This window comes from Daktulosphaira vitifoliae, unplaced genomic scaffold (assembly GCF_025091365.1).
Source record: "Daktulosphaira vitifoliae isolate Bord-2020 unplaced genomic scaffold, ASM2509136v1 Scaffold_1, whole genome shotgun sequence".
Classification (NCBI taxonomy): Eukaryota; Metazoa; Arthropoda; class Insecta; order Hemiptera; family Phylloxeridae; genus Daktulosphaira; species Daktulosphaira vitifoliae.
Window position 1 is genome coordinate 51,019,459 of NW_026099572.1, and position 17,287 is coordinate 51,036,745.

Below are 17,287 nucleotides of genomic sequence, written 5' to 3' on the forward strand. Positions count from 1 at the left end.
AAACGTATTTTATACAAATATATTGTTTAGAGGAGAAGAAATATAATTAGATGTTTTTTTTAAATTATGTCTTTGAATCTACTATATAAAAATTACTTGAATTCTAAGCATTTTAATACAATAATAGTCTCCTGAGAGTTCGATAATTAAAATAAATAAATTTAACGTAAATTTTTTATAATAAAAATCACAAAAATAATAAATATTTTACCGACATTAAATTTATATAATAATGTACATAATACATATATATAAAATATACACTTACATTATAATAATATAAATATCATATATGTATATTTTAAGTATATATTACATACTTATTAATGAATTAACGATATTGAGTTTATGTTTTAATTTTGTTAATTTAATTAAAGTATTAATTTAGTAATATAATTATACTTTTAAATTAATATATGTTCTTATATATTTTATATTAATTGATAAAATGACACAGAGTATCTATATGTTCAATGGTTAATGTAATATTTTACTAGGAGTAGTCATCACAAACATTTTTATGATTTTAGTGGTTATAATATCTAAACTATTTTTCTCTTTATTAAATTTTTATGCATAATCGATTATAGTTAAACATTAAACTTTGTTGTTTAACGAAAGATATGGAAACTGAGATTCACCTAGTTAAAATACAAATAATTTTTTAAATCTATTGAATAATCATTAGACGCTACTCTTGTTTTAAACTAAGAATTTACATACGGTTATTAAAAAGAGATTATCTAATTATTTTAATTAAACATTTTAATACGCTATTTCTAATTTCTAAATATTAACTAGATAATTAATTAATTGTACGACGAAATATTTTATTATGTTGATAGGCCATTTTAATTAGTGACCATTTCGAACAAATTTGTTTAACATTTTCTTATCGTACCGTTATGAGTAATTTATTTAAACGTGGTTTGAATTAATCTTAAACAATTAAGGTACTTATTAACTAGCAATGTTTATAAAAAATATGTTAAAACTATGTAGGTTACATTCATTGAAAATATATCAATAAAAACATTTGTGCATAAGTTTGATCAAATTGAAGTACCTTAAAATCTTAGTGGATAAAGGTTCAATGTGATTTTATCTGAAAATTTTGTTTTATTTCATTATTACCAATAATATTAGAATATTTCATAAATTATTCTAATCATCTCATATGTGAGATGATTTTAACATTTCTTCTTGTAAATGAAATTAAATTTTTAATTATTGTTCACCTAACTTTTCTTGAAATTTCATCCAAAAATTATCCATTCATCCTTAAATTATATTTTAATACTAATGCTGTTTACACTAGTTCAAATATATATTTAATAGGGATAAATATTCAATGATTAACCGTGAAACAACATAAAAACTGTCTAAATAATATTAAAAGCCATTATTAGTTTATAAGATGTGATATTTTTATTTTTTAAGTAAAAAAAAAAGGGAACGGGTTTAGAGAGCTTTATCATTTCTAATAAATTCTATTATTAAGTTTAGACTATCTATAATTTCATGTATTATTATGATCATCTATAAAACTAACCTAGTTAAAAAAAAAATTAAAAACGTTAAATTAACTTGATCATATTAATGAAGGACTCGAGTCTGCTGTTGTAACCATATTTTGGCCACCATGTGAAACCCTAAAAATAATTAAAAAATGCTTTCTCATTTATACATCTACGGATGCCATGGAACTGGTAAGCCTGATTTGTGCTGCATCTGTTTGTATATGTAAACCATTAATTGGGATAGGGTCGTCTTCGTGTTCATCAAGCCAAGGTGTTGTTAAAATATTCAATCTCTACAATTTATAAATAATTATAATAAACTATGTCAATACATCGGATATAACAATACATTCAGTTTATCTTATAGCAGTATAATGAGTAAATACGTCGAATTTTTTTTATTTTATTCATTATCCTAATAAAATTTTTTTTTAATGTTATAAAAATGTTTTTATAACATTTATTTTTAAATTACTAACGTTGAATTATAGTTTATTGTTGCAGATTGAAAGTGTATAAATGCTCATTAAAGTTTTAAAGGGGCTTTCTTCGACATGTAGTTCGATGAGTTTTGAGATGAACTGAGCCACACGAAGAACAGCAAAGTTCATATCTATAGCTAGTGTTCCCAATATTATCTCAGCATGTTCATTAAATGTGGGTAATTTGAGACGATCTACATGTCTTGGGAAAGCCGTCTTAAAAAATGTAAAATAAGCTATCATATAAATGTTATGTTGAAGTATGCACCTTTGGTTATCACAAGGTTATTATTATTATTATTCAATGATATTATTATTACTTGTAATATTGTTCCAGGTGTATTCCAAAATTGACAAAGAGCTACTGTTGGAATCATTGCAATACTACTGCCTGCTATGAGCCACCCTAAAATATTAGCCCAAGCTGGATAAACATAACCTTCATAAGTAAGTGGTTCGTACCCCAGAAGTCCGTATACAATAATAAACTGTATAAATTACAAAATTAAATAGTTAATAGAATCAAGTTTGAGTATATTGATTTAATTAATGAATATTATGGCACCGAGCCCCCCTCCAAGAGCGTATTTAAGGAAGGGAAAAGAGGCGACGCTTTCTCTGGACTAGTTTTATCCATACTTTAAGGAGTTAACTTTTATATAATATGTTCTTAAAGCCCACAATTTTAAGTAAGTTTTAAGCACTCTCATATGACTTGGTGAACTAATATTTTAGATAAAAAATTACTTAATAAATGACCGTTTAAATTCTAGTTAGCTATTAGTTTTCTCTGTTGAAAATCTTTAAGTACGAAACTGGTCATCAGAATAACTTCCGAGAAGAAAATATGAATAAGTTTCCTAAAATAAGTTATAAATATGTCTCTGCCCACTTATCAAGTTTAATTATAATCATCAAGGAGAACTGAAACTAAAAATCAAACTATAAATTCAATTGAATTCATTAAGTTTTCTTTTAAAGAAATAGTATTTAAAATTTTTGTGGGGGAAGGGCAGAACAAAATTATTTTATTGTTTTATAAATAGTAATATATTGAATTTTTTAATGACTTTTTTTTTAACAAACTTCTTTTAAATGTATTATTTTCAGTAAAAACTGTTCTTAGTATGAACTTTGGAGGGGAAACTCGCACTCTTTTTCTCCTTGTAAATACGCCATTGTTAAATGGGATGCTGGGTAACAATTTTTTGTCTTATATCAAATATTATAGACTGACACTATTGGCTGAATCTCACCACAAGAAATAAAGGCGCTGCAAAACGCCAACAAAATCTCCAATAAACTCCTGGACTGTGGCCCATCATATCCTTAATATCATCGCAAAATCTATCAACTCCTGTAGGCAATCAAGTTAAAAATTTATTTTTACACTTTATATATTTATAAATAAATTTATATGTACTTAATATTTAGAAGTGCTGTTAAAGTAAAATCTAAATTAAAGTAAACTCTAAACTAAGTTTATACTCTTTGCTAGATCAATAAACTTCAATAACTTTTCCGAATTTTATAATTATTTGGCAGCAAGGTAATAATAATAATTTTCCTCTATAAATTCCTTTACACAAAGGAAGGTAAATTTAAAATAAAGGTATACCAATTTAATTCAAAATTATTTTTACTTTAGTTTTTTCTTTTCATTTGCATATATTTATAGTGCTTAAATTGGTTTATTTTATTTTGATAATTCAATCGTTTTAAAATGAAATAATAACATAATCAAATTGAAAAGAAATCTTAAATACATAACTCATATTTCCTTTTAATGTCACATGAGTAAAGTGAATAAAAATTTGTACGTAATGCAAAGCGTATGCGATCTATAATTTAATGTTAAATTTAAACACGTACAAAAAGTGTATACATTTATATTACGAAGGTTTCATGTATAGACACAAGTGGTGTTTAGCTAAATTCTTGTAAAAAGTATGATGGAATGTTTTATTATTACTATATTTATCCCTGATGTAGGGTAAAAGTTGCAGTTTATAAGCTGTGTTACCCCACATTTAATTACATTTAAATATTTTATTTATTTTAAAGATAAAATGATATTTAAATGCAATTATAATCTTATTAACTTCCTTACAAAGCTGAAAACGTATTGGTTTTATGTAGATGTGTTTCTTTTTTATATCTGTCTATGAAAAATCTCAATTCTCACTGAACCGAGTTTGTTAGTTTATGTGTTCAAAGAACCAGATTTTAATCTAGTTACATCTAATAGTACCGAAAATTTAAAAAAATAACCTCTCAATTTTATAAATTAAAAGAAATATCTCAAAATTACGCTACCTTAAAAAATTTTTTTTCTGTATTTTGATACTGCTGATTTTTTAGAAACTAATCCTAATAAAATTTTAGTGAAATATATTAAAAGATAGTAAGCTTCTTTTTGGTTAATTATTTTTATGAAAATCCAATGAATAATTAAAGCACTAAAATGGTTAGAATAAGACCACCCATGCATAAAAAAAATATTTTCAACTCAAGCTTTTTAAGAGTTTTATATGATGAAATGAGTTAAACGTTTTAACCATACTTTTTTTTTAAGTCTTTTATTTTGAAGGTAAAAACCGCAAAATTTGTGTAAAAATTTGTCACCTTTTTATAATATTACTATATCTTATTCAAAATCCTCTTCATAATTGTTCCGTAAAAAAGCGGTAGTCCAAGTAATCAAAAATTAATTAATTTTTCAATTAGCAAATAATTTAACAAGCAATTAATGTTTTAGTGAAATTTTTAAACATTGAAATTTTAGAATTACATATGATCATAAAATTTTATAGAGTTGCACCAAAGCATTTTTTGTGATAGTTTATCACTGTCAGGTATCATCTATACTTATTTACAGGTATTATCTATACTTATAACTATGCCAAGTCCTCACTGTGTTGAGGACGTGGTATAGTCGATCTAAGTTTAAATGTTTGACGTATTTATATCAATAAAATAATTTTATTTCTACTTTCGTCATTTAATGATTGTTTGTACTTTAAAATTACATCCAGAAATACAAACATTTAATCTTTGATGATGGAATATTGGAATAAGGTATAATTTCTAGACAATATTCAAATTTATATACTTAGTTTCAAAGTAGTTAAGAATCTGAATAATAGGAATTGAAAATTCAGAATAAATGGAATTCATATCTCAATAAGATGAAATCCAATTGGAAAACTATTCAACCGTATTTCTTTATCTCTTATGAGAGCAAATTGTTCCCGAAACGGCCTTTGCTTATGCCCTTAGAACAAATAAAGGGTAGATTTATTGATGTTACGCGTGAAGTGTGACATACTGACAGATTCGTTGTGTATGTGTGAAAATTCTTTTGGATAATCGTTTTATTCTTATTTTTGTTTGAAGTCTTCTAAGAGCACATATTTGTTATTAGGAGGAGATTAAGAACTACGCTACAAAAAAAAACAAACACCAACCGTAAATCCAAGAAACGGCGATGGTTTCAAATAGTACAGCTACCAGCATTGAGTAACCAGCAGCATAACGATCGAGCAGGTTGAAAAAGTAAAAACCTCCTTGAGCACACGAAGCCAAGCCGACTACGAAATACAGAAGAAATAGCCAGGCGACAAACTGTTCCCTATTACGTCTAATTAATGGAAACTCGTCGCTTAAGGCAGTTATAATTGCTTCAGATCCGCCAAACTAAAAGTAATCAGATATTAACATCGATGTAATTTTACATGTTTGATATTATTGTACTAAGTTTATATGAAGGAGCACAATTATCACTTAAAATTCAATAATAATAATAGTTATTTATACTAACAGAGCTGTCCAGTCCTAGGTTAAGTAACATCATAAAAAATATTAAAGCCCAAAAAACCGACCCAGGCATAGCGGCAATGGCTGCAGGATATACTATGAATACTAGACCGGGTCCTTCTGTGGCCACGTGTTGAATTTGTCGGCCAGATACATGTGACATATAGCCCAAAACGGTGAAAATTACAAATCCTGACAAGAAACTGGTTACAGAGTTACACATAATCGCCAAGTAGGCATCTCTGTAAAATAATTATAAGCATTTTAACAATATAAAATTAATTTTCATATAGACGAATGAAAAGTTTTAGAATGTACCTCAATACATTGTTATGGTATTTATTATATGATGCGTAAGCTAGTAGTACACCAAAACCTGGACCAAGTGAAAAAAATACTTGGGTTGCCGCATCAACCCATACCTGAAAAAATTGCTTTGATAAAAAAAAATGTTACATGATTATATTACATCGTTCATTTCGATAAGGACGTATTTCATAAAATTGTATTTTAAGATTAATAATTTTTAAGTATTTAAAAGTTTATTAAATATGATAAAAATATGTAGTGTATTTTACTTTGTCGGTAATCAATTTATATCAGACAAAATATATAATTTTTACTCTAATATTAAATATTAGAGTAAAAATTATAAAATTATATATTGGTTTATATGTTGAAATGCAATTGTCATGATGTATTTTAAAATGCGCTTGGAAGTACATATTTTTTTTTTCTTAGATTGTCTGAGATATATACACACGTACATGTGCTGAGGCGAATAAATGGTAAATATGAATTTCAAAAATGTGATAATCTTATTTGGACACGACAATTCCATTTCTTCAATGGGTACTCGTAATGGACATGGCTTTATTCGCCAAAATGCTATAGGAATACAAAAACAGCCTCAAAAATTATATACATCAAATAAAGTAATAGAAATATATTATAAATAGGGTTATGATACTTTTATTAATACGATTTTTAATACTTATGTTTGTCTTTGTAAACATTAACAAATTGTTATATTATTTTTAAATAACAAATAATAATTTTTTTTGATAAATCTTAAATCATTGAAATTGGAGTTCATTGAACTTATTGTTTGAGTTAAGAAATTATTATGAAAAAGTAAAAATAATAAAACAATTGTTCGATGAAAACATATTTAATTAAGAATTTACATATAATTTTGGGTATTATGATCTGTTTACAAGATAAACATGACGAAAGTACAAAATATATTAAGTTTTAAAACTTATTGTGAGACACGAGTCAACAATAATTAAATTAAAAATAATAATTCATTATTATTAAATACTCTAAAAAATTTGAAATAGTTTAGATTAATGTAACATCTTGTTCAAACATTCAAAACTAAATTATACTAATTACCTCAGGTTTGGCAATCATCGAAAAGTTTGGGTAAAGATAGTATCGAACTCCTTGAGCGGATCCAGGTAGTGTAACTCCTCGTATAAGTAAAAATATTAACACTACATAAGGAAACAGTGCTGTGAACCAAACTACCTACAAATAATAATTGTTTGTAAAAAAAATGTTTTCATTTTTAATTTAAATTTTCTTACTTTTCCAGATGTTGAGATGCCTTTCCATAAGCTAAAGTAACAAATCAAATATACAAGAAATAGGCAACCTGCCATATCCCATTTGATATACCCTAAATCGTGAATACCTTCACTATGATTTAATTCTAACACTTTGCGTCTAAAAAAATATTTCATGTCTTTTACAAACTTAGTTATTACTTTTTAATCATATATCATCTCAAGTCTCTTACAACCAGTATTCCGAAGATGCAGATGCTAAACGTGAGTCGTTTGCTAGCAACGTAACGTTATTTATAGAGTTAGTCTCATTTGACCATACTGTCAGCTAAAATATAACACGAACAAATTAAGTTAAAATTTTATTTTCTTATTATATTTATTTAAGAACAATAAATTTAAATTTTCAATTCAAATTTTTAATTTGTACAGATAAATATATTTACTGGTTGACAAAATACTGTATTCCAATAATTATCGCAGGTTGTCCATGGTAAAGTATCAGTAAATGATGCCAAAAAAAATCTTAATGCCCATGCTATAATTACGTTATAATAAAAATCAACATAAAATGCTATCAAAACAACCGAGTAACCAATGCCTAAATTATAAATAAGTATATTAAAATAAAATTAATAACTATAAAAATATTTACCCTTACCTTTAAATAAAGGCACTAGCCTACCCCAACAAGTTATAGCTCCTGTTTGATAAAACTGTCCTAAAGCTAACTCCATGTAGAATAAAGGTATTCCTCCGACCAGTAACATTGTACAATATGGTATTAAAAAGGCACCTATTAATATATAAAATATTTATTCCGAGAAATTGAAAAGGTTTTTTAGAATTTTCATTGTTAAACGGCGTTTTAAATAGGCAAAACTATAACACAATTTTATAGAATTATTAACAGATAGCAGATTTCTTGTAGCTTCGATGCGAAGCTGAATAGGTTATTAGCTGAGTAGCGAATTTATTTTATTATAATGTTTTTCTTTTAGTAACTGTCTATAAAAATACTCAGCTTTAATCTTAAAAAAATTTTGGGACGTAATTTTTGAAATATTAAAACCTATACTGACTTAAATATTTTTATAAATTCTTTACAAAAAAAAAAAAATTAAAATGTGACAACAGTTTGTCTTCTTATAATATTCGGCTGCTAAAGTCTAAAATTTAAAAAAAATGTTCTATGTCTGTTTTTCTGTGAACGCAATCGCATTAAAGCATTTTATCAAATTGATATTAATCACTATCAAAAGTCCACTTTGCCGAATCCTCACTATGCTGATTCCCACTGTATTGAATTTTTTAACATTGGTTATTTATTATTATTATTGGATCAAAAAGTTTAAGTCCAGGAATAAAATTTTCTAAAACAATGTACTTCAGAACTATCAGTGGAGTTTAAAGTTTGTGCATGTATTAACGAAAATTGAGAGGTAGGTTGTTGATATAAATTTTTAAATCATTAACATTCTTCGAAAAAAAAGCTTTAAATTTTTATCAAAATAATATAAGCTAGACAATTTTATTCAATAAACAGAATTTTTAGATATTATTAACATTTAAAAAGTAACTCAGCACGTGCTTGTGTCTTGTATGTGTCACAAAGTGATTTTAATTGAATTAGCGTCGTATATGACATTAAAATGACTACATGTACTGTTTAAGATATTTTAGTCTGTGCAGTATTATAAAGCGAAAACTATTCTATAATTAAAGGTAAATTGATATAAAATGGCGATAAAGGATTACCTATTATAATTTAACACAATTTTAGAAACAATGCTAGCCAATTGCTAGTTTAAATTACATCTTTTACTTTTAAGCACATGACTTTAATATCAACCCTTTGATAGAGTTACTCAATTATGTGTTGCAACCATACAATATTGAAAAGTGTTTTATAAAAAAAAAATCGAGTATACGGTGTTTCACCAGATTTGATATCTTTAATAACTTTTGATCCAACAAATATTTTGCATATTTTTTAAAAAATGATTTCCACAGATTTTAACTACGTTAAAAACATTTATTTATTACTTTAATCTAATAAGAAAAAAAATAAATATGAAATTTATTTAAACTTTAAAAATAGCCATTTTATTGAATCGATAACAACTTTAGCATAAGTATTTTAGTATATAAAATGAATATGCAGCGCTGGCAGAGTATGCAATTGTCGAGGTTTATTGTCTCAAAAGGTGAGAAATATAAAAGACTATTAAATTCCAAAAAAAAAGTAATTTAACAATTATTTCCTCGTAGATTATTCTACAGAGTGTTGAGTAAGTAAGGAAACAGGTCAATTGTTACAAACAATGAAAACAATAGAAACCCGTTACCTTACTTACTGAACACCCTATATAATATGGTACAAAAAAACGATTTAATTATCAGCCATTAGATTTGTATTCTTAATCATAGCTAAGTATATAATTATGTATTAAATACGTTTATCACTATTAGGAATTAAAAAGAAAGTTTAACCTAAAAAGTATAAATTAACTTGTACTATTCCAATTTTTAATATTTTTAGTGTTCGTGAAAATGTACAAATAAAAAAAAATTATTTTAAAACAATTAATTAGAAAAAAAATACTTATTGCTTTTTATTAATAAAAAGTGTGGCATAACTATATTTTTAAAAATATAATAACTCAATAAAAAATCAACCACATTAAAAAATTTTTTATTTATATTCACAATGACCTCTAATTTTATGGTAGAAAATTACATATGTCATATGACCATCTACGAAATTTCTGCAGACAGTTATCTCGTTGAAGTTGATGATCACTTTTCGTTGACGTTTCGTTAATTTCACCGATCACATGTGAACAAGTGACATACATTAAACATGGACGTTTAATTTCCGTCTTAAGTTTGACAATAATTCGTGGTTTGTTCACTATGTGATAAGCTAAAAAAAAAGGCCCTTAACTCCCCAAGCAAAAATGAACAAACCACGATCTATTGTCAAACTTAAGACGGAAATTAAACGTGCAAGTTTAATTTCTGTCATTTGATCACAAATAATCAGTAAAATTAACGGAGACGTCTGTGGCTTAGTGATCGTCAAATTCAACAAGCGGATAATTGTCTGCCAAAACTCTGAACGTAGTAATATACTAGATATAATTTTCCACCATTAAAGCGGAGATCTTTGTGAAAGCATACAAGAAAAAAATTTTAATTTGGTTTGTTTTCCACTGAGTTATTCTATTTTCATAAAGATAGTTACTTTAGCAGCATTCTGCAAAATAATTAACATTAAAAATTTTTTATCATTAAACAATTAATAGTTTTATGTATCTCGTTATTACTCAAATGTATTAGTATTAATTATACATCATCACGTTAGTTTAAAAAAATTGTTTGTATTACATTAGACAAAAAGTTTATAAATTACATAATAAATCTAATGATAATGGAGATAATATAAACAAGTACACAAAATGATCGTTTTAACATAAACCACTTAATTATACTCAAAATAAATACAACATTGGAAAAATAATTTTTGATTTCTTTTAGTTACATATAAATCTTGATTTATCAGCTACCAATTACTTTTTAGGGTCATCCCTTATAATAAATAAGAGTGTTAAATATATTTAAATGGTAACATACATATCTAATTAATTTATAAAATAGAAAATTATCTAATTAAGAAAATGACTGGTTGATAACATTTTTTAGACTAGTATCTCAGAAGTTCTTATAAATTTAAAGTAATGACGGGTGGTGATGATTAAACATGGTTATTTTTATTATTGACCATTTCACGGTCGTTTTCCTCCTCCCACCAAGGTATAAAAATGAGAATAACTTCTAAAGTGCTGGTCCAAAAATTATTATCAACCAGTCATTTACTTAATTATATTGTTTTCTAGTTTATAAGCTAATTAAATATGTATGTTGTCATTAAAAAAAATTAAAGTTGACAACCCTTTAATTTATAAGGGATGATTCTAAAAAGTCATTATTACCAAGAAATATATTTAACTAAAAGAAATCAAAAATTATTTTTTCATTATTGTATTTATTTTGCGAGTAATCGAAAGGTTTATAATAAACCGACCACCCTGTAGATTGTTGGCATTGAATTCTTTGTCTGTAATAAGCTATTTCCTTATGTTAGTCTATTATATCCGGCCGTTAACTAAATTTTCTCATTTCCTGTGAGAAGTTTCTTTGATCATTGGCGAACTACTGATTTACTTAAATCGAATACGTGTATAACAGAAACAGCACTTGTTCAATTCTATAATCTGATCTCCCCTTTATATTGTAAAACTAACATCATCAAAAAAAAATACCAGCTAACTTTTTATAAATAAATAATTTTTTGATTCCGCCAATTTTTTAACTAATTACGAATGAAATCTTTACTCTGATTCTGAATTTGGCATCAGATTTTCTCTATCAGCTCTAGTTTTTTAAATAATTTCTGATTTTTAAAAACAGAGAAAATAGATGATAAAATTATAATAACAAGAAGTAAAAGAATTTTTTTTGTTTTCATTCGCTGAATAATTGTAATTATCAATATATTTATAAAAAATTGTAGAAAAAATGAAACGATTTCGTCAAGTTCAATCTGTTTTAACCAGCAGTTAAAGTTGAAATTTAAAATTATTTAAATAAACTAAATAAAAATACAAAATTCAACTCATGAACTTCTTTTGTTTGAAACTCTAGAATAACTATTGCTAACGCATTATCTTTGAATATTCCAGCAATAGTCATATGTGTATCATAATTTTTTTTCCTTTAAATTGTTTAACTTAGTCAACTAGTTTATGTAATTTTAGTACTTTAATTAACTTTGTACATAATATTGTATTCGTACAAAACAATATAATTTTGATATTTTTATAATATATTTGTATATTTTTTAAAATAAATATTTCTTCTTTTTTAATGAAAACAAACGCAAAAATAGTATATATGAAATGCTCATAATAATTTCTATATGTATATAATAAATTTGTGATTGTAAGGTGAACCAAAAAAATTGTACATAAAATAGAACATTTTTTGAAAATAATCTCAAATGTTAACTTTAAATGACTGTTAGAACAGGTTAAACATGACGAAATTGTTTCATTCTTTTGCATAGATATTAATAAATATAAAAAAAAAATTAATTTATTTGGTAGAATGAAAAAAAATCTATTTTGTAAAATTTATATAAAAAATAACCTTTATTTTCGAATTTTGAGTTTTTTGTACTTTTAACTAATAAAAACGATTATTTCACTTTCAGTAACAATAATATGTATATATTATTGAAAAATCATATATAATAGTACAAATTAAACTTTTTAAAATAATTTCAAGTTTTCATGCGGGATAGATTGAATAGATTGAACTTGACGAAACTGTTTAATTTTTTGTACAAATATTTTGAAAATCAATTATTTCAGCGATTGAAAAAAATGTAATTTTCTTTTTTTAATATATTCGTGTTACCTATTTCTGTGTTTTTAGAAATTAGTAATTATCTCAAAAACCAGAACTGATTGTAAAAATGTGAGGCCAGATTCAGCATTAGTGTTAACATTGCATTCATAATCAGGTAAAATATTGCTGGCACTAAAATGTATACTATACTAAGCTAATAATTATTAGTGTAGTATAAAATAATTATTTATTGTTCGTAAAATGTATTGAATTATTTTGAATAATTAATAAATGTGTGTTCTATATAATATGTTTATATTATCTATAATTTAATGAACATTCATTGTTAATTTGTTATTCCACATTTTTATCACATAATATAATTTTTTTTAAGTTACTTCAAGATTTATTTTATTAAAAATTTATATTTAATATTATAATACTACTAGCTATTAGATGTTTACACTGAGTTTATAATTATGATTGTAAACTACGAAAATCAGCAAATAAACAATCTCGTAAGGTGAATCATACATAGTTATGGTCCGTCAACCACTTTATGGACATGTCATGTTACAATGATCATAAATCACTTGTGTGTCACTTGTATGGCTTTCTGAGTACCTATTGTTTTAAAATGTAACATGTACAACTCTATATGGTTTACTATATTTTTACAAGGGTGAGTATAATAATACGACTATGCATCGTTTATTTAATATATATTGAAAGTTGTGTTAAAAAATTGCACTTCAGAGCAATCAATTAAACTTAAAAAAGTATCAAGTTTTAATAGTAATTAACACTATTGTGTAGACAGAATTTTAGGTATTTGGATAAAAATATTTTTAATTTTTACGTACCTCTGAAATATTTTAATTAATTAGTTCATTTTTGTATGAGTTACTTTCATTATAAAGTAAGAGAATATAGTACACAGAGTAACCGTTTTTTTATTAAAAAATACATGTTACCCAAGGTGTTTATATTCTTCTTATTATAAATGTAAAATTTTATAAGAGGTTGGCTTAAGTAAAATTATATTTATAACAATTTAAAACCTTTAATTCAAATTTTAAAACTACGCTCGTATTAATTGTTATTTCTTTATAATATTAAAACCTTATAAAAGAAATTACAATTTTAAGAAAAAATAATAAAAAAATTGATAAATAATGATATCAGATTTAAATTTTAAATATGATAATGAGACTAAATTACATAATAAATAAAAATACATATACCTATTTTACTTTTATAAATAAATAAGGAAAATATTTGACTTTAAAATATCAAAACTTTATGAATGCCCATTATTTTTATTTTAGAAGAATTTAAAATGTATTTATATTATTGAACATTTAACAACCTTTTTCTAGAACGGTTATTTTGTTGAAGATTGAGTATGAAAATTGACATCAGTTCCGGTGCACTCATCATCCCTATTTTATTCTCCGACATTTTATTTCTACAGTTTAAACGGCTTAACTTTTTTTTACTTGTTCGTTTATTGTATACTTAAGTATAGTAAAAAATCTGCAAAGACGCTTACAATAGATGCTATTTAGACCGAATATATATAAAAAAGACAATTCCATCCGATTATCAAATCTTCTTTACAAAGTATAAGAATTAATTTTTACTAGTTATTCACATTATAACGATTGAACTAAAAATAATGCATTAAAAAAATTTGTATTTTTTTTATTTATTTTTCTTACATGTTTTTAAGACACACATCAAGTTCAGACATATTGGTAACTTAATTATTACTATAGTTTTAATGATTTTATAAAGAATTAAAGATTTTCATAAATCACTAATAAAAATAATTAGCTATTCAATGTTGTTCAAATATAATTTCAAAATTTAAAAAATAAGGAGACATTTTCCATTGAAACATAAAAACTATTAAATAAATGAATTCAACAGTACAAAATCATTTTGAGGTAAATAATTTTTTTTAATGTACATCTCCAATATTAAAAATGTTTAAATATCTAAAAATTTATATAAGTTAATATTTCAATTTTTAATATATTTTAAACATATGTTGACCATTTTAAAAATTATGTTAATTCGTTATACCTTATTTGATGTATTGACTAACCTCCTCCATTTTTGTAACATAAGTATGGGAATCTCCAAACGTTGGCTAAATCTACAGCAAACCCAATTACCGACATGAGGAAATCCGTTTTGTTTGACCATTGTTCCCGGCCAGGTCTTCTTCGTCGTTCTATTATTTTAGCCGCAGGTCCCTCGCCACTCCCTTCTCCACCACTTTCTTCATCTTCCATGGCCACCTCTGCAGTCATCAGCCCTTCGGAAGCAACAGTGGCAACTGAAGTACAGATCTATCCACCTGCTTTTCTAATAAGTACAATTTTAATACAAATTTTTGCATAACTAGGTGATAAAAAATTCACTAATTAAATACTTATGGTAAATTTGAGAGAGAATTAAAACTTGTAATATAGATTATTCATATGTATTCACTATTTAGTAAAATTAATGTTATTAATTTCTTTTATTTAAAAATATTATGAAATAAAAAAAAAAACTACTCTTAATTAAACCATATTATTCTACACAATAAAATTATGGTTCTAATAATCAGTAGTACTGGGATGCGTATATTTACCTATTAGTTAGTAAATTAATCTTTTATCTATTATTAAACAACAAAATCTGAGTATTTTTAATTGAGAAAATATATCTAAAAGTCTGTTTAAAATACTTATATTTGATAAATTTATCGCGTTTGTCAGAGTCAAATTAAATAGTATTACTAAGATAATATTAACGAGAAAAATATAATTTATAATGTATAGTATAGAGTATAATTATAATAAAATGTGTTAGTTATATTTTAACTCTTTTATATTATCAATTATAATAAACAAAACAGTAAAATAAAATAATTTCTAGATAAATAAATTTTACATAATCATTAAAACTTCTACACGATTAAAAAATATTCTATTTCATTAAATGAAACTTTCATATTATATTATATATTTTACTAAGCCACTCAAAAACTAAAAATTTTCTTTGTTTATCAGTATTCAAAGATTTTAATGGAAAGACTTCTTTATTATCATGATATAACATTACAAGTTATTTTTGTATAATCCAGATTTATTTGAGTTTATTTTTTTACTCATTACTTTAAAGAATTAGTGTAACATTAATTTAATTAAATTTCATTTAATATTCTCTAACAAAGTTGTAATATTCTGAGTTACAATATTATTTTCTTTATTGCGATTTTATTGAAGGTTAAAATTAAAAAAAAATACTAAATTTCATTTATTTTATCTTACAAATAATTTTCTAGAATTAAAAAAATATATTGGAATTCAAAATATCGAATATTTATAAATAATGTATTTGAAAAAATATATTGAAACAGCTTTCATATATCACTAGCAGATATTTTAAAATATCTAGATGATTCTTTTTTATTCTAGTTTTTTTTTTCAATAACCAATTATTTCATAATTAAATAGATTACTATATTTTTTAATTATGTAAAATAAAAAATAAAATTATGATATCATACAATTTTAACGCCAATGTTCAATCTCACATCTTCTCAAAGAGATATCGATTTGGAAAGAAAAAAATATTTTTCTGGATATTAATTACTACAGCTGTAGTTGAAATTATTGTTGTAGAAACCATTATTTTTATTACAAAGTGGTAAAACGATCAAAAATTTTTTTAATTTCTCATAGAAATTGTATTCTATAATAAAAAAAATTGTAAGTAGGTTCATTATAAATATAAAAATAACTGTTCATTACTCTTAAAATATCAATATAAATTTTAGTTATATGCTACAGAATGTGGTTTTATTTACTTTTAGTTATTTCCACTTTAAAATAAGTTTATTTTAAAATACCAAGAAAAATAATCTTTTTTCTTATAAATGGTGAAAATACGATTTAAATTGAAATGTGTTAGTTGATGATATTAATCAATTTTAGGATTTTTAATCTATGTTAAAAAATTAACAGCTAGAACTAATAACTGTTAATATTTAATAATTATAACTCTAACAATCATTAATATTTAATAAATATATCTAAAAGAGTAATATATATCATTAAAGTTTTCATAATATTCTAAAATTGTTAATGTGCAAATAAACTTGAAAACTTAATGTTAAATTACTTACTCATTGAAATATTAAAAACTTAAACATATTTTTTTTCTTATTAAATTTAATTACTACGTAACATTGATTTTTTACGAATATAAAATATTAAAAAATAAATTTATAAATACTACCTTACGCCTTTCGGCTTGCTGGATACTCGCCTCCGGAGCATTAGCACACCCGCGTAGATTGGTGGTCGTATGAAGATCAAATAAGGCGCGGAATGTTGTAAAATGTTATCTAACGGAGAGCTTTGTAAATTTTCGCGTTGAATTAGCCAATCAAAATCGTGTAAACTGTCAACGACGCTTGCGTGATACA

The 17,287-nt window shown here is 24.5% G+C and overlaps 1 protein-coding gene across 7 annotated transcripts; it reads right to left on the reverse strand.

The window, feature by feature from the left end:
• Window positions 1-1,488: 1,488 nt before the first annotated feature.
• On the reverse strand, window positions 1,489-17,209 carry LOC126897048 (sodium-dependent dopamine transporter). Of its 7 annotated transcripts, none has more exons than XM_050670419.1 (13): window positions 17,098-17,209; window positions 14,912-15,174; window positions 8,051-8,185; window positions 7,836-7,990; window positions 7,623-7,717; window positions 7,411-7,549; window positions 7,217-7,351; window positions 6,137-6,240; window positions 5,823-6,060; window positions 5,470-5,698; window positions 3,259-3,359; window positions 2,323-2,490; window positions 1,489-1,813 (listed from the first exon to the last, which is right to left on the reverse strand). In XM_050670419.1, the coding sequence occupies exons 2-13, from the start codon at window positions 15,117-15,119 to the stop codon at window positions 1,682-1,684; spliced, it is 1,839 nt and encodes a 612-aa protein (XP_050526376.1). In that variant the 5' UTR covers window positions 15,120-15,174; window positions 17,098-17,209; the 3' UTR covers window positions 1,489-1,681. The 7 variants fall into 7 exon arrangements, with proteins under 7 accessions (XP_050526376.1, XP_050526378.1, XP_050526379.1 ...); XM_050670421.1 differs by having other exon boundaries at window positions 14,912-15,169; window positions 17,098-17,199; XM_050670422.1 differs by lacking the exon at window positions 17,098-17,209 and adding an exon at window positions 16,367-16,533.
• Window positions 17,210-17,287: the final 78 nt, after the last annotated feature.